This window comes from Schistocerca piceifrons, chromosome 7 (assembly GCF_021461385.2).
Source record: "Schistocerca piceifrons isolate TAMUIC-IGC-003096 chromosome 7, iqSchPice1.1, whole genome shotgun sequence".
In the NCBI taxonomy this organism is placed as follows: domain Eukaryota; kingdom Metazoa; phylum Arthropoda; class Insecta; order Orthoptera; family Acrididae; genus Schistocerca; species Schistocerca piceifrons.
Window position 1 is genome coordinate 351,385,681 of NC_060144.1, and position 24,470 is coordinate 351,410,150.

Consider the following 24,470-nt stretch of genomic DNA (forward strand, 5'->3'; position numbering starts at 1 on the left):
ATCGCTTCAATCATTTGTAATAACCCTGTAGTGTCTCCCGCCAAGTACGAGGGCCTGGTGAGAATTTTCCCCAGAAACTATGCAACCAACATTACATAACTGTCGTGCGGTTTCTTCCTCAAGACAATTCTCAGCCTCATTCTGCAGGGGCAATGAAGATGTTCCTGCATCGTTTCAATTGGAAATGTTTGGTTACCCACAGTACAGCCCGTAATTGTCTCCCACTGAGTTTCATCCCTGCTCAAACGAACCGCTGGCTATGCAGACAACATTTTGGCACAGACAACGAGCTTTAGGCCAGCTTAGAGAATTGGCGGAAAGCACTGGCGGCTGCCTTCTATGATGAGGGTATTGGAAAGTTGGTACAACATTACGACGAATGTCTGAGTCAGAACGGCGACTACGTAGAGAAGTAGCTGAAAGGTGTAGCTAACTATTACAAATGAAACATTTCTGATTTTCACTGTGATTTTCATTTCGCGATCAATTGTAACTTACTTTCTGGACAGCCCTCGTACACAATCAAACAGCGAAGAGAAACGTTGGAAGCTTGTGTAAACAGACGGCGTGAACAACTGTGAGGCGGAACAGGCCAATAAGCCTAATCCTTGAAGAAGATGACGATGATAGCTAAATTTTTGCCGTTAGAGTCATCAGCGAATGACTTTTCTATCTTCTGTGAAAGTGAGGAAGAGCTGCAGAACGTCTTGATTTGAATGAACCGTCTACCAAGCACAATATGTGGATTGAGAGCAAACCAAATAGATGACGAGCTACATAAAAGAAAACTTAACGTCAAACTTGGGATTCACACATTAGTCAAAAGAAGTCTGCTAGCGCCAAACGTTGGCCTTTATCCGAGAGTGAAATTTCTACGAATGTTCGTTTGGGGCACAGCAGTGAGTGGAAATGAATGATGAATTTTGGTGAAACCATAAATAAGAGAATCGAAGCGTTTGATGCTACAGAAGGATAATAAAGATTAAATGGACTGACAAGTTAAGAAATGAAGAGAGTCTACGTAGAATCGTTGAAGAAAGAAATATGACGAAAAATATCAAATAGAAGAAAGTACAGGATAATAGGATATGAAATGAGACATCAGAGAATAATTTCCGTGGTATTAATAGTAATCATAAGGACAAACGTGGTATGGGAAGTTTGGAATATATCCAACGTTGGACGTAAGTGGTACTCTGAGGTGAAGAGAATCGGACAGGGAAGAAAACCTTAGCAGGGAGTATGAAACCAATCAAAAGACTGACGACAAAAATATTTCGTAGAAGATCTACATCTGCATCTACGTCTACATGATTACTCTACAATTCACATTTAAGTGCTTGGCAGAGGGTTTATCGAACCACAATCATACTATCTCTCTACCATTCCACTCCCGAACAGCGCGCGGCAAAAACAAACACCTACACCTTTCTGTTCGAGCTCTGATTTCTCTTATTTTATTTTGATGATCATTCCTGCATATGTAGGTTGGGCTCAACAAAATATTTTTGCATTCGAAAGAGAAAGTTGGTGACTGAAATTTCGTAAGTAGATCTCGCCGCGACGAAAAACGTCTTTGCTTGAATGACTTCCATCCCAACTCGCGTATCATATCTGCCACACTCTCTCCCCTATTACGCGGTAGTACAAAACGAGCTGCCCTTTTTTGCACCCTTTCGATGTCCTCCGTCAATCCCACCTGGTAAGGATCCTACACCGCGCAGCAATATTCTAACAGAGGACGAACAAGTGTAGTGTAAACTGTCTCTTTAGTGGACTTGTTGCATCTTCTAAGTGTCCTGCCAATGAAACGCAACCTTTGGCTCGCCTTCCCCACAATATTATCTATGTGGTCTTTCCAACTGAAGTTGTTCGTAATTTTAACACCCAGGTACTTAGTTGAATTGACAGCCTTGAGAGTTGTACTATTTATCGAGTAATCGAATTCCAACGGATCTCTTTTGGAACTCATGTGGATCACCTCACACTTTTCGTTATTTAGCGTCAACTGCCACCTGCCACACAATACAGCAATCTTTTCTAAATCGCTTTGCAACTGATGCTGGTCTTCGGATGACCTTACTAGACGGTAAATTACAGCATCATCTGCGAAATACCTAAGAGAATTGCTCAGATTGTCAGCCAGGTCATTTATATAGATCAGGAACAGCAGAGGTCCCAGGACGCTTCCCTGGGGAACGCCGGATATCACTTAAGTTTTACTCGATGATTTGCCGTCTATTATTACGAACTGCGACCTTCCTGACAGGAAATCACGAATCCAGTCGCACAACTGAGACGATACCCCGTAGGCTCGCAGCTTGATTAGAAGTCGCTTGTGAGGAACGGTGTCAAAAGCTTTCCGGAAATCTAGAAATACGGAATCAACTTGAGATCCCCTGTCGATAGCGGCCATTACTTCGTGCGAATAAAGAGCTAGCTGCGTTGCACAAGGACGATGTTTTCTGAAGCCATGCTGATTACGTATCAATAGATCGTTCCCTTCGACGTGATTCATAATGTTTGAATACAGTATATGCTCCAAAACCCTACTGCAAACCGACGTCAATGATACAGGTCTGTAGTTCGATGGATTACTTCTACTACCCTTCTTAAACACTGGTGCGACCTGCGCAATTTTCCAATCTGTAGGTACAGATCTATCGGTGAGCGAGCGGTTGTATATGATTTGCTAAGTAGGGAGCTATTGTATCAGCGTAATGTGAAAGGAACCTAATCGGTATACAATCTGGACCTGAAGACCTATTAAAGGCATCTCGCACTGAAGTCCGTGCCAAATTTCGCGCATCTGTAAAATTTAGCCACTCTTCGGGATTTCGCGTTCTTCTGAACTTCGCATGCTTTTTCCGTTGCCTCTACAACAGCGTTCGGACCTGTTTTGTGTACCACGGGGAATCAGTTCCATCTCTTACCAGTTTATGAGGTATGAATCTCTCAATTGCTGTTGCTACTATATCTTTGAATTTGAGCCACATCTCGTCTACATTTGCATAGTCAGTTCGGAAGGAATGGAGATTGTCTCTTAGGAAGGCTTCTAGTGACACTTTATCCGCTTTTTTAAATAAAATTATTTTGTGTTTGTTTCTGGTGGATTTGGAAGAAACGGTATTGAGCCTAGCTACAACGACCTTGTGATCACTAATCCCTGTATCAGTCATGATGCTCTCTATTAGTTCTGGATTGTTTGTGGCTAAGAGGTCAAGTTTGTTTTCGCAACCATTTACAATTCGCGTGGGTTGGTGGACTAACTGCTCGAAATAATTTTCGGAGAAAGCATTTAGGACACCCTCGGAAGATGTTTTCTGCCTACCACCGGTTTTGAACAAGTATTTTTGCCAACATATCGAGGGAAGGTTGAAGTCCCCACCAACTATAACCGTATGAGTGAGGTATTTATTTGTTACGAGACTCAAATTTTCTCTGAACTGTTCAGCAACTATATCATCGGAGTCTGGGGGTCGGTAGAAGGAGCCAATTATTAACTTAGCTCGGCTGTTAAGTATAACCTCCACCCCTATCAATTCGCACGGAGTATCTACTTCGACTTCACTACAAGATAAACCACTACTGACAGACACAAACACTCCACCACCAATTCTGGCTAATCTCTCTTTCCTGAACACCGTCTGAGACTTCGTAAAAATTTCTGCAGAACTTATTTCAGGCTTTAGCCAGCTTTCTGTACCTATAACGATTTCAGCTTCTGTGCTTTCTATTAGCGCTTGAAGCTCAGCGACTTTCCCAGCACAACTACAACAATTTACAACTACAATTCCGACTGTTCCTTGATCCAAGCACGTCCTGTACTTGCGATGCACCCTTTGAGATTGTAGCCCACCCCGCACTTTCCCGAGGCCTTATAACCTAAAAAACCGCCCATTCCACGCCACACAGCCTCCGCTACCCGTGCAGCCGCCAGCTGAGTGTAGTGAACTCCTGACCTATTCAGCGGAACCCGAAACCCCACCACCCTATGGCGCAAGTCAAGGAATCTGCAGCCAACACGGTCGCAAAACCGTTAGATACTCTGCGTATTTTCTCTCCGTACCAGGGGAATTTGTTACGATTCACAAAATGCTGGAAGAAGTATTGATACTGTTCGAAAGACTTCAAGTAGATGTTCTATGGATCATGTGGACTGATTACAGACTACTTGCACAAATTGATTGGTTCACTTGGTCGAGATGCAATCAAAGGAGGGTGAATGACAGACATTAGGGAGATCACGTATCTCTAGAAGGAAGGTGAAAGAGGAAACCAGACGACTGGCTGTCTCCGAAAAGCCTAAAACCAAATATGAGGTACCATCTGTCACTGAGCCAACAGTAAGCATTCGAGAAGGAAGCCAACTGCGCGGTCAGTGCATCGGTCGAACGGGATTGTCTGAGGATAAACGACACGGTCTGGATTCCTAGATTTCCGAGAAGTATTTGACACCGTACCATCCTATCAACTGACCAAAAATTCGAGCATACTGAGTATTTTCACAAATGAGCTTCACTTTGAAGAATTTTTGACTAACATAACCAAATGACGTGAAAACTGCACATGATATGACAGTCTTTAATGATTTTAGTAGGCCTTAGACTAATAAGATGCGAAGAAAAAGTAAATCCAAAATTAAAGATAAACCCATCGGGTAGCAAAAGAGAAATGTGTTCAAGGGAGGTAAGGTTTATTATGTGATTCAGCGTGTCACAGACTCAGTGTTGACCAGACAAAAAGTCTTGAGAAGAAGATTAAAAAACTCCTGAAGAAACGTCCCATGCCTCTTGATTGTCAAGAGTCCTACCTCTTATTGTGCTGTACCCCCTACATTACATACCCTTCCGAATGCTTGCATGAGTTATGTTCTTCGTACACCCCACGATTTTCGATTTAAATTTGACGAGTATTTTCATAGTTATTAAAATTCAGAATCGCAAATTTTCAGGACGACCAGTACGGAGTTAGGAATCTGAATGTTTCTGCCAGAAATTATTTTATACTTTTTTGTCCTACGTGAAATCGTGTTGTATTGAAAATCGAGTTTTCAACATACTTATTTTCTGTTTTTTGATCTTATATATGTGAAATTTTTCAAATGATCTTAAACATTTTGATGAGATTACAACAGAGACGTGTGGCAGACTTCGGGTTTATTTCAGTTTCTCTTCATCTGAGTGAACCAATATGTTGCTTGCTCCTATGTATATGTCACGAAAAAGAAAAACGATGAAGATAAAAGTTAGAGGGATTCGAGCCCGCACGAAGTCTCACCAGTTGTCCTTCTTTCCACGAACGATTCGCAATTGGATGGGGAAAAGCGGGAACTGGCAGTAATACACAAAGTACCCTCCGCCACACACCAGACAGGAAAGCGAGTTAATATTCTAGTTGTCCAGTTATGAGCTATGTCGGAAATTTCAGGTCCCTAGCTTATATGGAAGTTAGTTTAAAATCAATTGCAACGTCAGTCAAGAAAGCTACCAAATAAGATATATGTGACCGTTGACTCCGCAATGGCTTCTGGTGTACTATGAAGAGGATGCTGTGCTGGCAGCTACCGAGCACAAAGGCTGTAGCTCGCAGCTCATGGTTCGGATTTGTTTTTTTCGTGTCCTGGAAGAGTGTATCAAGGTTTTCAATACTGTAGTCAGGGCAGATATTGCTGTACACTGGTTTGTAGCCACTCTCATGACTGAAGCCACATGCTCCTTTGATCCTGTGAGCGTGGGCATCTCGCATGCAGACTTCCTAATATGAGGATGGAACTGTGTATCTTTCACGAACATTTTAAAATTTCACTATATGGAGTAACCAGATACTCAGCACGGTAAGCATCGTTAGCAGAATTTTGCTGTAGACGCACTAGAAACGGATGAGGAGTGTTCCGCACAGAAGAAAACGGCTCTGCTGGACTGTTCACAACAAAGGAAAAGATTCGGAGTTGCAGGGTTGGGAGAGATAAAAACTAAAGCTAAACTCCGTCCGAACAGGCCATGAGGGCCCAACGGCACCGACCGGCCGCCGTGTCATCCTCAGCCCACAGGCGTCACTGGATGCGGATGTGGAGGGGCATGTGGTCAGCACACCGCTCTCCCAGCCGTTGTCAGTTTTCGTGACCAGAGCCGCTACTTCTCGGTCAGGTAGCTCCTCAGTTTGCCTCACAAGGGCTGAGTGCACCTCGCTCGCCAACAGCGCTGGAGAGACCGGATGGTCACCCATCCAAGTGCTAGCCAAGCCCGACAGCACTTAATTTCGGTGATCTGACGGGAAGCGGTGTTACCACTGCGGCCAAGCCATTGGCTGAGAGAGATAGGTCTAACAAAAATGATTTTATTCAGCTGCCAGAGCATGGCGAGTAAGATATTAGAATTTTTTACAGTAATAATGCCCATGTACTGAGAATAAAAGGCAGTTTAATGATAACAATGACGCACTCGGTTTCAAAAGGAAGATATACTTCAATGAGAGTCTCCGGTTTCATCTATGTAAAGCATACAGAGCTAAAAATAAGAAAGACTAACAATGCGAAGAAATCGGTTGAATATAAGCTTAAAAAGTGGTTTGAAGCTTTAAGTGAATTCTTCTATTGAATAACGGTGTCGAGTAGCTAAGCCGGAAAATGTCTCAGGGTATCATGCGAGAAGTCCAAATGGTGCCATAGCATAAGTAGAAATTTAAACTTACAGGAGACCGAGTCGGAGATGCCTGAGTTCAGTGCTGGCCGTAAAGCAAGAAACAAGTGCTATTTTGTACAAAAAGCGTTTATCGAAAATCGTCTTGATCTTCCGAGGAATCTCCTGGCAGACTCGGCCGAACTTGTCGACACAATTAATCTAAATAACGAACCATAAGGCTGCAATAATCTAACTGCTCACATCAGTGTACATAAAAAATATTGGAAACGGTGTTTGTTTAGCGAAGGCATCGTACATCGTAAAACTGATTACCTATGTAGCCAGTAGCAAATACAAGTATCTCTAGGGACGAAAATATGAAGAATCCTAGCTCTCATTCAAACATGTCTAAGACACCCCATAGTCATGTCTGTGCCACACAAAATAGTGACGACGGGTATATACAACATAGTGACTATAGACACACGTAATGGTTTAATCGTAATTCGAGGAAATTAGTAAGAAAGCAGGTTCAAAATGTTAGACATATCATTCATAAGTAAAAGATGAGTGAAACAGACCCACAGCAGAGACAGCCCAATGAAATTAAAATTTTAGCTATAAAATGGACTGTAATCCCAAAAAAGGTTGCTTCACGGATACAGATACAGTAAAGGTTGTTTCTTCTTTCTTTCTTCTACCCATATTTTTCTTGCGAGCTCATTGGGTTAGAGCCTTTGTTCTTGATACAAATACTTAAATTATACACACCGAGTGTCCCTCCTGAGAGACTTCAGGCGAATTTTCTCCGGTGTTTCCGGAGATATCTGCAGTTTGGTTTCTGCGATTTGTAGATGGAATCAACTCAAACAAATACTACTGATCACCTCTTTCATGCGATGCCCAGTTTCGACGAAATGTGGCGGTTTGTTTTCCTTTACAAAGAAAATGCTTTTTAAAGTGGAATTCGAAGTACCCATTCGATAAAGGTATTCCACATTAATGCGATATCCGTTCTAACGATGTGTATTAACATGGTTAGTAAAACACGAGGACAGCTCCGCAGCGTGTAGTAGCAGCGCTGTCCAGTTGCTCCTGGAGTACTGATTATTCTTTGTGTTTTGCTGCCTCTGTTAATACATACCGATGAAACAAAAAACCACCCACCCACACCCACCCATACACACACACATACACACACACACACACACACACACACACACACACACACACACACACACACATATATATATATATATATATATATATATATATATATATATATATATGTATATGTATAATTAAGGTAGTCTATAAGAAATCAGACTACTGGGTCTCATGGGTTACCTACTAGATTTTGAACCGATCATGCAACAACTGGCGCCTCTTCCTGCAATTGTTACCAAAGATGTGCTGCGCATAGTTCCACATAGTTTAACACAATTGATAGTAAAAATATGCAGTTTTTTCTTACATTAGATGATTCTTTTAGAAATATTTTTTATGTAAAAATCAGCCTGATTTTCCAATCAGAAATCGCACAAGATTCATCGCATTCTGTTTGTAGAGAAGATCATGGTACCGGTGTTTATGGAAATGATTTCTTGACTTCAAGAAATTCCTGCTTGATGTCTGGTACAGAATATACGTGTTTACACAACATCGGACCTAATGCGCAACTGGATTGAGAACAAATTAGCGTGTAAAAGCAAATATACTGGAAAAATATCGTTGAGAATTAAGACAGCGGCTGTTGTATTTCGAAGATACAGAGTATAGCACTATCATTTTACTGACTTTGTGTGTAGATGATGTAATAGATGAAGCCAGTGTATTCTTGTATCAATTCGCAGATGACGGTGGATATTAGAGAGAGTGCGTTCGCAGGAAATTGTTTGGAAGTACCGCAAGACGTTCTGATGTACAGCGCTCAGTTCAGTATTACGCGCGTAAATTGTCATCTGTTTAGGAACTGCTGTATCTTCATGGCAACGAATCAAACTTTCAACGAGATTTCAGAATCGGAGGAGCTGTGTGTTTCGCTAAGTCAGAGTAAAGGCCCAAGATTTAATAAAAAATATTCGGCGATACACCCCATAATAATAATAATAATAATAATAATAATATCTTACAAATTCACAAAAACCAAAAAAACCGGTAATCATATCTGTCGCTTTAGATTTTATACTCGGCACGCGTAGTTTCTTAATGCAAGAAAGAGAGGTTTGTAAAATTACAAACAGCATACAAAATCACTTGGAAGAGATGCAAAAAAAAAAAAAATAATAATTCTAAAACCACAACATTATAACTTAATTATTAAAACACAGGTACCTCACGTAATGATATCATTGTAATTGGTGGCAGATCTCAGATCTGAGATTACGAAGAAAAATTTTGGACCAAAAAGTGGAAATGAAATGAGCTTTCACACGCGTTGTCAATTTTTTACAAAATACACAGTCGAGAAATGTATTCTTTACTTGTGCTGAAGAAAAGAAGAAATACATGCGCCAAAATGAATGTAAAAGCCATTGTGTCGACGTATTATTAGAGAAATTCGCCTTGTACAGTGCATAAAGGCTGTCATTACAACTCTCATTTTCGATTTTGGATTAGGTATGGAGAAAAGCGATATTGATACACTACACACCCTTCCCAATTTTTTTCTGTAGATCGTATACAGATGGAACAGAAGCGTAGATACAGCTATAGGGGTCATCAAGTTAAAACATTTATACTGTACATCTTACGCAAAAGGGAAAGTACAACCGTTACGTTTCCGGAGGGCATGAAGTTCTACTGTATGGTTTAATAATGGTGCCATCCTCTTGGGTGAAATATCCTTGGATAACACAGGCGCCATTAAATTTAATTGATGAAAGGATAAAATATAAAATCACAGCAAAGGATAAAGGCAAAAGGGAATAAACACATAGAAAAATGAGATTAATAGAAAATGCAGAATGGCAACACATGGGTTGGTAGAGGAGAAATGCAAAGCCCGTGCACCATGCACGACTTCGGAACAGACAGATCCGACCTATCGGAAACTCAAAAAACCATTGGCGAAAGAGGAGCAGTTGTATGAATATCAAGCACTTAGATGGCAAACTAATACTAAGAAAAGAGGGAATATATAGAAGGACTATTCAAAAGAAACGAAGTTGAAGAGAATGTTATGGAAAGGGGAAAAGAAGTAGCTGAAGATGAGAAAGCTCTAGACGAATTTGGCAGAAAACTAAAAGATCTAAATCGAAACAAGACACCTAGAATAGATGACATTTACCAGAATTCTTGAGAGTCCTGTGCGAACATAGTATGACAAAACTATTCCACCTCTTACGTAAAATATATGAGACCGGCGAAAGACGACCAGGCTTAAAGAACAACATAATATGAAATTTGTAGTATTATCGTTGTAATAAGTCATTGTCGAAAAATTCCGACATAAATTACTTGCAGAAGAATGGAAAATCTTTAGAAGCCAACCTCTAGGAAAATCAGTTTTGGTTTAGAATAAAATTATGAACTCGCAAGGCAATAGTGCTGCCCCTATGGCTTATCTTAGAAAACATACTAAAGAAAGGAAAACCTAGATTTCTAGCATATTTAGGCATACAAAAAGGTTTTTAAAACGGTGACTGAAATGTACTCTTTGAAATTTTAACGAAGCAGGCATAAAATATAAAGAGTGAGGGGTTATCAAAAATTTATACGGTAACCAAATCACGGTTATGTTTCGATGATCATGAAGGGGAAAGAAGTAGGTAAAGAGTGATACAAGGCTGTAGCCTATCAGTGATGTTGTTCAATCTGTAGACTGAGCAGACAGTAATGGAAGCAAAGGAGAAATCTGGACAGGTAATTAAATTTTTGTAAGAAGAAGTGAAACATGCCGACCACTAAGTAATTGTGTCAGAGATGGCAAACGTCTTGGATGATCATTTGCGTGGAGTAGATGGTGTCTTGAGAAGAGTTTGCAAAATGAATACCAACAAAAGTAAAACAAGGCTAATGGGATGCAGTGGAATTAAGTCAGGCAATGCTGAAAGATTTAGATTAAGAAATGAAACACTAAAAGTAGTAGATAAGTTTTGCTGTGTGGACAGCTAAATAACTGAGGACGGTCGAAGAGAAGGAAATATAAGATGGAGACTGGCAATAACTAGACAAATTTGTTGTCTTCGAACGTAAATTTAAGCATTAAGAAGCTTTTTCTGATGGAGTATGGCCTTGTACGGAAGTAAACTGTGGACAAGAGGACAGAAGCTATTGAGATGTGGTGACACAGAATAATGTTCAAGCTTAGTGGGTATAGAGCAAAACCAATTAAGAGGCAATGAACTAATTGGGAATTAACGAAATTTATAGTAAAACTTTCAAAAAAAGACATCGTTTGTGAGGACATGTACTAAGGCATTAAGAGATTACCAATTTGGTAACGGAAGGAAGTACGTGGTGTAGAAGTTGTAGAGAGTGAACTACGTTTGACTCCAGTAAGCAAGTTCAAACGAATGTAGGTTGTGGTAGGCACAGTTGTTATGAAAAGGTGAACAAACTTGCTCAAATACACTCCTGGAAATGGAAAAAAGAACACATTGACACCGGTGTGTCAGACTCACCATACTTGCTCCGGACACTGCGAGAGGGCTGTACAAGCAATGATCACACGCACGGCACAGCGGACACACCAGGAACCGCGGTGTTGGCCGTCGAATGGCGCTAGCTGCGCAGCATTTGTGCACCGCCGCCGTCAGTGTCAGCCAGTTTGCCGTGGCATACGGAGCTCCATCGCAGTCTTTAACACTGGTAGCATGCCGCGACAGCGTGGACGTGAACCGTATGTGCAGTTGACGGACTTTGAGCGAGGGCGTATAGTGGGCATGTGGGAGGCCGGGTGGACGTACCGCCGAATTGCTCAACACGTGGGGCGAGAGGTCTCCACAGTACATCGATGTTGTCGCCAGTGGTCGGCGGAAGGTGCACGTGCCCGTCGACCTGGGACCGGACCGCAGCGACGCACGGATGCACGCCAAGACCGTAGGATCCTACGCAGTGCCGTAGGGGACCGCACCGCCACTTCCCAGCAAATTAGGGACACTGTTGCTCCTGGGGTATCGGCGAGGACCATTCGCAACCGTCTCCATGAAGCTGGGCTACGGTCCCGCACACCGTTAGGCCGTCTTCCGCTCACGCCCCAACATCGTGCAGCCCGCCTCCAGTGGTGTCACGACAGGCGTGAATGGAGGGACGAATGGAGACGTGTCGTCTTCAGCGATGAGAGTCGCTTCTGCCTTGGTGCCAATGATGGTCGTATGCGTGTTTGGCGCCGTGCAGGTGAGCGCCACACTCAGGACTGCATACGACCGAGGCACACAGGGCCAACACCCGGCATCATGGTGTGGGGAGCGATCTCCTACACTGGCCGTACACCACTGGTGATCGTCGAGGGGACACTGAATAGTGCACGGTACATCCAAACCGTCATCGAACCCATCGTTCTACCATTCCTAGACCGGCAAGGGAACTTGCTGTTCCAACAGGACAATGCACGTCCGCATGTATCCCGTGCCACCCAACGTGCTCTAGAAGGTGTAAGTCAACTACCCTGGCCAGCAAGATCTCCGGATCTGTCCCCCATTGAGCATGTTTGGGACTGGATGAAGCGTCGTCTCACGCGGTCTGCACGTCCAGCACGAACGCTGGTCCAACTGAGGCGCCAGGTGGAAATGGCATGGCAAGCCGTTCCACAGGACTACATCCAGCATCTCTACGATCGTCTCCATGGGAGAATAGCAGCCTGCATTGCTGCGAAAGGTGGATATACACTGTACTAGTTCCGACATTGTGTATGCTCTGTTGCCTGTGTCTATGTGCCTGTGGTTCTGTCAGTGTGATCATGTGATGTATCCGACCCCAGAAATGTGTCAATAAAGTTTCCCCTTCCTGGGACAATGAATTCACGGTGTTCTTATTTCAATTTCCAGGAGTGTACAATAGCACGGAGAGATGCACCTTTCAGTCTTAGGACGGAACGTCTCAACAAGAAGATATCAGACAAACACGTCCGCGTAGTCAATCGATCATTTCTTTTCTCGTTTGCGGTCTATGTTAGTTATTATTTCCTTTCAAGAGAACCTTTGGATTCATAGCAATGTTGGGCGAGGACAACGTGTCACATACACCAGCGGGTATGTGTGAGAGAGGGACGGGAACTTTATTCAGGATTAGGCATATTCTACGTCTTCTATCACGACCGCGAAGAAAATTAGTAAAAATATTTACTATCATGGCTGCAAAAAAATGGTTCAAATGGCTCTGATTACTATGGGACTTAACTTCTGAGGTCATCAGTCCTCTAGAACTTAGAACTACTTAAACCTAACTAACCTAAGGACATCACACACATCCATGCCCGAGGCAGGATTCGAACCTGCGACCGTAGTGGTCGCACAGCTCCAGACTGTAGCGTCTAGAACCGCTCGGCCACTCCGGCCGGCTATCATGACTGCAGGAAGAATCATTTTGTAGAGTTAACAATTATTAGCACATCACTTCGCTACTTTTGCTGATGTACCCGTTTTATTCTTGCTCATTATGTGAAGTGTGCGAAGGAAAACGGCAGTTACAAACGTGAGATTCATACTAGAATGAAGTGCGTAAATTAGAACACAGTAAATGTGCGTAGTGTGTTAAACTTGTCACAAGATAATGAATGCTGTCAAAACGGACTAAAGTTATAAAAAAAATTATGTGGAGTGTTGCACGATGATGAACAACGGAAGACATGTTGGATCATCGTGTGAAACAAATGCTCTTGCTAGTTTGGAGGAAGTATCAAGAGACTTCTCAGAAATAGTTGAGAATCCGGCCGCAAGCGTATACGTGAGTCATAAGCTTTCGAAAACATCTATATCGCGCCAATGAGAGTGCTTATCTCTGATAACAGCGGCTTATTACGATTCACATTGCGTCGTTTCGAGACTCCATTACTGTCTTTTTTTATGGGTTCATTTTAGAATAGCGTTCAACTATGCATGAATATGTCGTAGCTACAGTCTTGTTGCAGATGACGTCATTCATCGTAGACTACGTTTAGAATTTCTTGCAATGGATTGCACTGCGTGAGGCAATCTGCTGACAACGTGAGTAGTCTTTTGTTTTTTACTTTTCGCAGAAATGTAGACTCCGTGTGTTCCCGGTCGTAAGCGTATCTGTGAGTCACAAGCGTGCGAAAATATAGATAAATCGGCCATGAGAGTGTTCATCTGTGACAACTGCGTCTTGCTTCGGTTTCCCTTGCGCTGTTTCGGGACTGTATTCTAGTCATTTTGATAAGCATTGTTTCAGAATGACTTTTAACTGTTTATGGTTATACATCTACATCTACATCTACATCTACATCTACATGGTTACTCTGCAATTCACACTTAAGTGCCTGTCAGAGGGTTCATCGAACCATTTTCATACTACTTCTCTACCATTTCACTCTCGAATGGCGCGTGGGAAAAAGGAACACCTAAATCATTCCGTTGGAGCTCTGATTTCTCTTATTCTTTTATGATGATCATTTCTGCCTACGTAGGTTGGTGTCAACAAAATATTTTCGCATTCGGAAGAGACAGTTGGTGATTGAAATTTCGTAAATCGATCTCGCCGCAAAGAAAACCGCCTTTGTTTCAGTGACTGCCACCCCAACTCGCGTATCATATCAGTGTCACTCTCACCCCTATTGCGTGATAACACGAAACGAGCTGCCCATCTTTGCACTTTTTCGATGTCCACCGTCAATCCTACCTGGTAAGGATCCCATACCGCACAGCAATATTCCAGCAGAGGACGGACAAGTGTAAAGTAGGCTGTCTCTTTAGTGGGTTTGTCGCATCTTCTTGAAGTGTTCTGCCAACAAAGCACAGTTTTTGTTTCGCCATCCCCACGATATTGTCTATGTGGTGTTTCCAATTTAAGTTGTTCGTAATTCTAACTCCGGGGTATTTAGTCGAATTGACAGCCCTTAGATTTGTACGACTTATCGTATACCTAAAATTTATGGGATTTGTTTTAGTATCCATGTGGATGACCTCGCACTTTTCTTTGCTTAGTGCTAATTGCCACTTTTCGCACTACACAGAAATTCTCTCTAAATCATTTTGCAATTGGAATTGATCGTCTGATGATTTTACTAGACGGTAAATTACAGCGTCATCTGCAATCAGTCTAAAGGGGCTGCTCAGATTATCACCTGGATCATTTACATAAATCAGGAACAGCAGATGGCCTATGACACTACCTTGCGGAACGCCAGATATCACTTCTCTTCTACTCGATAATTTACCGTCTATCAGTACGAACTGTGCCCTCTCTGAGAGGAAATCACGAATCCATTTACACAACTGAGATGATACTCCATATGCTCGCAATCTGATTAATAGTCGCTTGTGAGGAACGGTACCAAAAGCCTTCTGGAAATCTAGGAATATGAAATCGATCTGAGATCCCTTGCCGACAGTACTCATTACTTCATGGGAATAAAGGGCTAGATGTGTTGCACAAGAACGATATTTTCTGAATCCTTGTTGGTTATGTATCAATAAGTCATTTTCTTCAAGGTGATTCATAATGTTCGAGTACAGTATATGCTCCAAACTCCTACTGCAAATTGAGGTCAGTGATATGGGTCTGTAACTCATTGGGTTACTCCTATTTCCTTTCTTGAATACTACAACCACAACGTTGCTACAGATGGCGTCATTTACCAAGGTTTCCAGAATTTTCTGCAATTGACTGCACTGGGTTCGGGAGTATATCGAGATATTTTATTACCTTAATCCTCCTAAAAAAGCTCTTGCATGATCCATAAAGAAAAAGAGATTCATGAGTAAACTGCAAGACAATGTTCTCTGTTACCTCAGTACGACTTACTCAGTAGCTAATCTCACCCGGTTTTGAATAAACCCCGTGTATAAAAGTGTATACAGCATGGTCAGAAATCTTAAAAGCTTGCAAAAGTGTTGCAGGGTAGGTTATGCTAAGCAATTCAGAAAAAAAAATCGGTAAGCTGTTCCCTTTCCGAGTTAATTTACACTGAAGTTAGCTAATCATGCCGTTGCGCCCACCAATTCAAGCAGCGCGCCAGAGAAGGTCTGCTAAACGCGTCCTAGACCGAACAAGGGAGCTTTACAAAATACACGAGCCAAAGGCTGAGCAGTCTCGTGCGCTATCATCTACACTATGAGAACAGCTGACACTGATTGGATCTAGCGCTGGTTTGAATTTGCACGAGCAAGGGCCTGGCTGGTTAACTTCGATGTTACTTAACTTGGAAACGGCGCGAAGTATCGAATTTTTATCTTAAGAATTATTTCTCAACGCAGCTTACCCTATTACCCTGTACAGTATAGTAAGCACATGCACTCAGTTTCAGTGGACCATTATTACTCATGAGTGCTTACATGACGAATACAGTGGATAGTTTTCCACTGTCCATAGACATGGGCAATCCGAATCCAAGCACAAGTGAAGCTGTAAGTTCGAAGTAGCATAGGTTAAACATAAACTGTAACGCACCACACAGATGCCATCAGATGACTTTTATCTCACTATTTACAACTGTCTATCTAATTAAAAAATAAAGTCCTCCTGAACAGGGCATGAAGGACCAGTGGTACCGACCGGCCGCCGTGTCATCCTCAGCCCACACGCGTCACTGGATGCGGATATGGAGGGGCATGTGGTCAGCACTCCGCTCTCCCGGCCGTATGTCAGTTTCCGAGACCGAAGCCGCTACTTCTCAATCAAGTAGCTCCTCAGTTTGCCTCACAAGGGCTGAGTGCACCCCGATTGCCTACAGCGCTCGGCAGACCGGATGGTCACCCATCCAAGTGCTAGCCCAGCCCGACAGCGCTTAACTTCGGCGATCTGACGGGAACCGTGTTACCACTGCGGCAAGGCCGTTCGCGTCTATCTAATTAACTGATGATTAAAATATCTCGGACTAACTTTCGACCATAATCTGATACAGAATTTCACCCATTAGCTGTACACCAAACAGCTCGAATTTCTCATGGTAGCCATAGTGACTGTTCTAGGCTAAAGAGAGACAGCGTAAAAAGTAGAAAACTGAATAATGAAATCGGAGCTTTTACCATCCTTTGCACGTTCAGAGTCGTAGCTTCGTCATGAGGGCTTTACGTTATTACGTAAGGACCTTCACTAAGATGTCAAGCAACCAAAAACGCGTATTCTGTGGGAGTTACAGTACGCTGTTAATTGCAAATTCCGGATTTGTTTTAGAGTTTAAACAAAACTAGTAAACCGCACCGACTTCGTACGCGTAGCACTAAAGTATCTATGACCAGATAACGAGTGGGTTTGGTATCCCACCACTGTCCAGCGCGTCCCCAGACATCTGTATGGCCTGGTATCTCATTGAATTGAATATGATTGTTTTTAGTGATGAGTCCCTCTTCGAAATGAGCCCCACTGTCCAGCGCGTCCGCAGACATCTGTTCGACCTGGTATCTCATTGAATGGAATAGGATTGTCTTTAGTGATGAGTCCCGCTTCGAAATGAGCCCCACTTTCCAGCACGTCCGCAGACATCAGTTCGGCCTGGTATCTCATTGAATGGAATAGGACTGTGTTTAGTGATGAGTCCCTCTTCGAAATGAGCCCCACTGTCCAGCGCGTCCGCAGACATCTGTTCGACCTGGTATCTCATTGAATGGAATAGGATTGTCTTTAGTGATGAGTCCCTCTTCGAAATGAACCCCATTGTCCAGCGCGTCCGCAGACATCAGTTCGGCCTGGTATCTCATTGAATTGAATATGATTGTTTTTAGTGATGAGTCCCTCTTCGAAATGAGCCCCACTGTCCAGCGCGTCCGCAGACATCTGTTCGACCTGGTAACTCATTGAATGGAATAGGATTGTTTTTAGTGATGAGTCCCTCTTCGAAATGAGCCCTACTGTCCAGCGTGTCCGCAGACATCTGTCCGGCCTGGTATCTCATTGAATGGAATAGGATTGACTTTAGTGATGAGTCCCGCTTCGAAATGAGCCCCACTGTCCAGCGCGTCCGCAGACATCAGTTCGGCCTGGTATCTCATTGAATGGAATAGGATTGTGTTTAGTGATGAGTCCCTCTTCGAAATGAGCCCCACTATCCAGCGCGTCTGCAGACATCTGTTCGACCTGGTATCTCATTGAATGGAATAGGATTGTCTTTAGTGATGAGTCCCGCTTCAAAATGAGCCCCCACTGTCCAGCGCGTCCGCAGACATCAGTTCAGCCTGGTATCTCATTGAATGGAATAGGATTGTGTTTAGTGATGAGTCCCTCTTCGAAATGAGCCCCACTGTCCAGCGCGTCCGCAGACATCTGTTCGACCTGGTATCTCATTGAATGGAATAGGATTGTCTTTAGTGATGAGTCCCGCTTCGAAATGAGCCCCACTGTCCAGCGCGTCCGCAGACATCAGTTCGGCCCGGTATCTCATTGAATGGAATAGGATTGTTTTTAGTGATGAGTCCCTCTTCGAAATGAGCCCCACTGTCCAGCGCGTCCGCAGACATCTGTTCGACCTGATATCTCATTGAATGGAATAGGATTGTCTTTAGTGATGAGTCCCGCTTCGAAATGAGCCCCACTGTCCAGCGCGTCCGCAGACATCAGTTCGGCCTGGTATCTCATTGAATGGAATAGGATTGTGTTTAGTGATGAGTCCCTCTTCGAAATGAGCCCCACTGTCCAGCGCGTCCGCAGACATCTGTTCGACCTGGTATCTCATTGAATGGAATAGGATTGTCTTTAGCGATGAGTCCCTCTTCGAAATGAGCCCCACTGTCCAGCGCGTCCGCAGACATCTGTTCGGCCTGGTATCTCATTGAATGGAATAGGATTGTTTTTAGTGATGAGTCCCTCTTCGAAATGAGCCCTACTGTCCAGCATGTCCGCAGACATCTGTTCGGCCTGGTATCTCATTGAATTGCATAGGATTGGCTTTAGTGATGAGTCCCTCTTCGAAATGAGCCCCGATGACAATCAAAGACGTGTCTGGATAATCCCCAGGCAACGGTGGGACACCATCCACACTGCCTGACAACCAGGAGTGATGGTTTGGGATGCCATTCCTTTCCATAGCAGGACACCTTTGGTTTTCTTCCATGGCATCCTTACAGCACAGAGGTACGTCGACGATATTCTACTCCCCTTTTGTTACCCTTAACGGCAGCCATCCTGGGCTTACATATCACGAAGATATTGTCCACCCGCACACGACGAGAGTTTCTATTGCTTGTCGTCGTGATTGCCAAACCCAACCATGGCTAGCAAGGTCGTCGGACCTCTCCCTGATAGCGAACGTATGGAGCATTATGGGCGGAGCCCTACTAACGGCTAGGGATTATGACGATTTAACGAGCCAGATGGACAGGATTTGGTACGATGTCCATCAGGAGGACATCTAACAACTCTTTCAACAAATGCCAAGCCGAATAACTGTTTGTGTAACGGCCAGAGGTCGACGAACGTGTTGTTCACTTGCCCAATTTGTAAAGCTCGTTCTCTTGAATAAATCATCCAATCTTTCTGAAATTGTAATCATTTGTTTGTATGTACATGTATATCAGTCTATCCATTTCCGTCCCAATCGGATAATTTCTTCGTGGTAAGTCTACTTCTTTTTCTTAGAGTGTAATTTAAGCAGTGCGCCTCAGGAATGTTCTGAGGAGGTACGAAAGTTATCTCCTCCATATTTAATTGGTTTTTGGTGTGTCATTTCGTGGCAGTGATGCCCAGCTTGGTGTGTCATTCCCTGGCAGTGATGCCCAGCCCACCGCAGTGCGACGTGGGTTGCCCACCCCGTCTGTAGTGGAGGAAACCGCGGGCAATGGCCACTTGCCGGCTGTCTCAAGCCAGCGGCAGTCCGGCGTCAGCTACATTGTATGTGAGATCGTTTCCTGAACTTACAGTGTAACATCATACGGAGCACCCTCTGCTATCGAACAATGTTAGGATTACCCTCTGACACCCAACATTTGTACGAAGTGCCTTCAACCACACAACGTGGGCACGGAGCGCCTCCTGCTAATCAACAGTGGTACACAGCACCCTCCGTCGCATAACGTAGGTAGGATACTCTCTCAATTACGCGCCATTGGCACAAAGTATCCTTTGCCACATAGCAATGACATGTATGATTGATTCAAATGAGTTCTGCCTGTTACTGCTAGATGGTAACGCCATCATTTTGACAATGGTGGGGACTACACTACTGGCCATTAAAATTGCTACACCAAGAAGAAATGCAGATAATAAACGGGTATTCATTGGTCAAATATATTATACTAGAACTGACATGTAATTACATTTTTACGTAATTTGGGTGCATAGATCCTGAGAAATCAGTACCCAGAACAACCACCTCTGGCCGTAATAACGGCCTTGATACGCCTGGGCATTGAGTCAAACAGAGCTTGGATGGCGTGTACAGGTACAGCTGCTCATGCAGCTTCAACACGATACCACAGTTCATCAAGAGTAGTGACTGGCGTATTGCGACGAGCCAGTTGCTCGGCCACCATTGACCAGACGTTTTCCATTGGTGAGAGATCTGGAGAATGTGCTGGCCAGGGCAGCAGTCGAACATTTTTTGTATCCTGAAAGGCAAGTTCGGGACCTGCATCATGCGGTCGTGCATTATCCTGCTGAAATGTAGGGTTTCGCATGGATCGAATGAAGGGTAGAGCCACGGGTCGTTAACACATCTGAAATGTGTGCCGTCGATGCGAACAAGAGGAGACCGAGACGTGTAACCAGTGGCACCCCTTACCATCACGCCGGGTGATACGCCAGTAAAAAATGACGTTTTGCCATTCGTGCATCCAGGTTCGTCGTTGAGTACACCATCGCAGGCGCTCCTGTCTGTGATGCAGTGTCATGGGTAACCGCAGTCATGGTCTCCGAGCTGATATTCCATGCTGCTGCAAACGTCGTCGAACTGTTCGTGCAGATGGTTGATGTCTTGCAAACGTCCCCATCTGTTGCCTCAGGGATCGAGACGTGGCTGCACGATCCGTTACAGCCATGCGGATAAGATGCCTGTCATCTCGACTGCTAGTGATACGAGGCCGTTGGGATCCAGCACGGCGTTCCGTATTACCCTCCTGAGTCCCCCGATTCCATATTCTGCTAACAGTCATTCGATGGCGACCAACGCGAGCAGCTATGTCGCGATACAATAAACTGCAATCGCGATAGGCTACAATCCGACCTTTATCAAAGTCGGAAACATGATGGTACGCATTTCTCCTCCTTACACGAGGCATCACAACAACGTTTTACCAGGCAACGCCGGTCAACTGCTGTTTGTGTATGGGAAATCGGTTGGAAACTTTCCTCATGTCAGCACGTTGTAGGTGTCGCCACCAGCGCCAAGCTTGTGTGAATGATCTGAGAAGCTAATCATTTGCATTCGCAGCATCGTCTTCCTGTCAGTTAAATTTCGCTTCTGTAGCACGTGATCATCGTTGTGTAGCAATTTTAATGGCCAGTAGTGTAATTTGTCATACTTCAACAATTTATAGAAAATATTTAAAAATTATATGCACAAACCTTTATTGTTAATCAGTTTATCTAATAGTGAAAACCGTCTGAAAATCGCTACAGAAGTTCATGAGATTAGCTCGAAAGTACAGACAGAAACAACTGTGGGTGACTCCATTTTATACACTGTGCAGTCACATTGATATGGCTACCTCTCAAAAGCATGATTAACTATTTTTTACAGCGTGTATCACTGCGAGACATGCAGGAAGAGAGTCAATATGGTTATGGAAGGTACTGACAGGGATGTGGAGCCATGCGACTCGGTGCCACGGCCAGGTTTAAGGATCCATGGCGTCAATAGCCCGATCGAGCTGGTCCCACAGATCCTCGATTGGGTTTAAATAAGGAGAGTCAGTGGCCAGGGGAGTAGGTAAACTCATTCAGGCGCTCTTCGAACCACGCACGTAGGCAGCGAGCTCTGTGACGCGTTGCGTTGTCCTCCTATCGTGCCGAGGGAAAGGAAGCTGACTGTAAGGGTCCCCAAGGATAGATGCACGCTTGTGTTGAGTCATTGTGTCTTCCAGAACGACGAGATCACCCAGTGAATACCACGAAAACATTCCCCAGACCATAGCGCTGCGATGGTCAATGGAAGGTATTTACTTTCAGACATTCCGCTCCGTACACGCCAACGGCCATCCGTCTGATGGAGCATAAAAGCGATTCGACTGAAAAGGTCACCTGCTGCCACCCAGTGGACGTCCAGCTGGGGTACTGGCGTGCAAATTCCAACCTTCGTCGCCACTGAACAGGAGTCAGCATTGGGACATGAAGCAAGCGACTGGTGCGGATGCTCTTACGCAGTAATAATAGCTAAACGATCGCCGTTAACTCCTTGATGGACTGATGGGCTGTCAGTTCCTCAGCAGGTGCATGTCTATTCGGCTGTACACATCTCGGCAGCCGTCGTCCACCCCTGTCTTATAAGGTACCATAGTTACCTTGTCCCCGGTTTTGGATAGCACCATTTTGCCGCGCACGGCATGGTTTAATCATGGTGGCACGCGTGCTGTTTGCAAACTTAGCCATTTCGGAAAGCCAATGATCTTGCCCTTTTGGATGTCAGATAAATCGATCCGTTTCCGCATTAAACAACGACTACACTATTCTGCGTGTACCCCCGACACGCTTTATATACTCTCCATCGCTAGTGCTGCAATCAGCCGTCAGCGAGTGGTTATTACACGTTGATGTCGAACTTAGCCGGTGACTGCATTAATATGACTGGGCTCTGTACTTAATATCCTCAATAAAATGCAAGCAATCAGGCGAAATCGGGACAGTCGTATCAAAAGAGTGAACGATGAAAGATTATTTCTCTAGAGAAGAATATTTAAGTCGGTTGAGAGAAGAAGACGAGGGAGACTGAGGAAGCTATGGGTATCGAACAGGCAGAACATAAACGGCATGATGCTTGAAGTAAAGATGACGATGACGACGATTTTTCCCATGATGTCGGGTGTTTTCCAGCGCCTGTGGGAAATACACCACGAAAATACCTGGCAGGAAGCAGCGCTTCGTAGAGGAATGTTGCCAGTGTATGAGATAAATGAGCGATTAAATTACCTGCGTTCTGCTGCTGAATTTGATTGGCGGAAAGGCTGGAAGTAAAAACATTTTTCGTGAAATTGCTTCGAACTCGCAAAACGATGGATGGATTGCTAGCCCCTGGATGTGGGCCCTGTGTTGCACGTATGAAATTGAAATCATCGATAAAGTTATTCAGTGATGAAACCTGTAGGTATTTGAAGATGCGCTGCCGGGCTCGGGCGTGGAATTCGGCTCATTCATTTTCCGGTGTTTTAAGGGTTTGCTGCAATTTGCCGGTCTAACGCACGGCTTTCCGTGCGGGAAGGCGTGCCGCTCCCCGACACGAATCCGTCTGGAGGATTAGTTTAGAGGTCCGCGTGCTGATCAGTCTGTGGATGGTTTTTAAGGCGGTTTTCCATCTGCCTCGGTGAATGCGGGCTGGTTCCCCTTACTCAGCCTCAGTTACAGTATGTTGGCGATTGCTATGCAAATACTGTTTCCGCGTACGCGTACACCACGCAAACATTTGGGGGTTACACTCGTCTGGTGTGAGCCGTTCCCCATGGGGGTGGGGGGGGGGGGGTTCCACTGGGGGTCGAGCTGCAATTTAGTGAGCGAGCACCTGCCCTGTAGCCAGAAGAGTGAGACTGTGAAGACACTGGTTAGCTAGAGTTGGTGCTTGATAAAAACGAAGCGGACTTACCGAGGCCAGATACGAAGACGATAAATTCTGCTTGGTGACGCGGGAACATGAGGGGTGTTTCTGCCACATCTTCAGTCATTTGTTTCTTATTTTTTTTTTATTTTGGATTATCAGTCTTCTGACTAGTTTGATGCGGCCTGCCACGAATTCCTCTCCTGTGCCAACTTCTTCATCTCAGAGTAGCGCATGCAATCAATGTCTTCTATTATTTGCTGGATGTTTTCCAATCTCTGTCTTCCTCTACAGTTTTTGGCCTCTACAGCTCACTCTATTAGCATGGAAGTAATTCCCTCATGTCTTAACAGATGCAATATCATCCAGTCCCTTCTCCTTATCAGTGTTTTCCATATATTCCTTTCCTCTCCGATTCTGCGCAGAACCTCCTCACTCTTTACCTCATCAGTCCACCTAATTATCAATATTCGTCTGTAGCACCACATCTCAAATGCTTCGATTCTCATCTGTTCTGGTTTTCCCACATATTTCACTACCATCCTAAAATTGAGGTCTATGTTTTTTTTTTTTTTTTTTTTTTTTTTTTTGGTCATCAGTCTACTGACTGGTTTGATGCGACCCGCCACGAATCCCTTTCCTGTGCTAACCTCTTCATCTCAGAGTAGCACTTGCAACCTACGTCCTCAATTATTTCAGTTATTTGCTTGATGTCTTCCAATCTCTGTCTTCCTCTACAGTTTTTGCCCTCTACAGCTCCCTCTAGTACCATGGAAGTCATTCCCTCATGTCTTAGCAGATGTCCTATCATCCTGTCCCTTCTCATTATCAGTGTTTTCCACATATTCCTTTCCTCTCCGATTCTGCGTAGAACCTCCTCATTCCTTACCTTATCAGTCCACCTTATTTTCAACATTCGTCTATAGCACCACATCTCAAATGCTACGATTCTCTTCTGTTCCGGTTTTCCCACAGTCCATGTTTCACTACCATACAATGCTGTACTCCAGACGTACATCCTCAGAAATTTCTTCCTCAAATTAAGGCCGGTA

At 44.1% G+C, this 24,470-nt stretch overlaps 1 protein-coding gene across 1 annotated transcript in view; it reads right to left on the bottom strand.

Moving 5' to 3' along the window:
• Window positions 1–5,741, bottom strand: part of LOC124805698 (protein mesh) — a 196,959-nt gene extending 191,218 nt beyond the window's left edge. The window contains exon 1 of the mRNA XM_047266267.1: window positions 5,678–5,741. Coding sequence (XP_047122223.1) covers window positions 5,678–5,741 — 64 coding nt within the window. The remainder of the gene's footprint in view (window positions 1–5,677) is intronic.
• Between the last annotated feature and the right edge of the window lie 18,729 nt (window positions 5,742–24,470).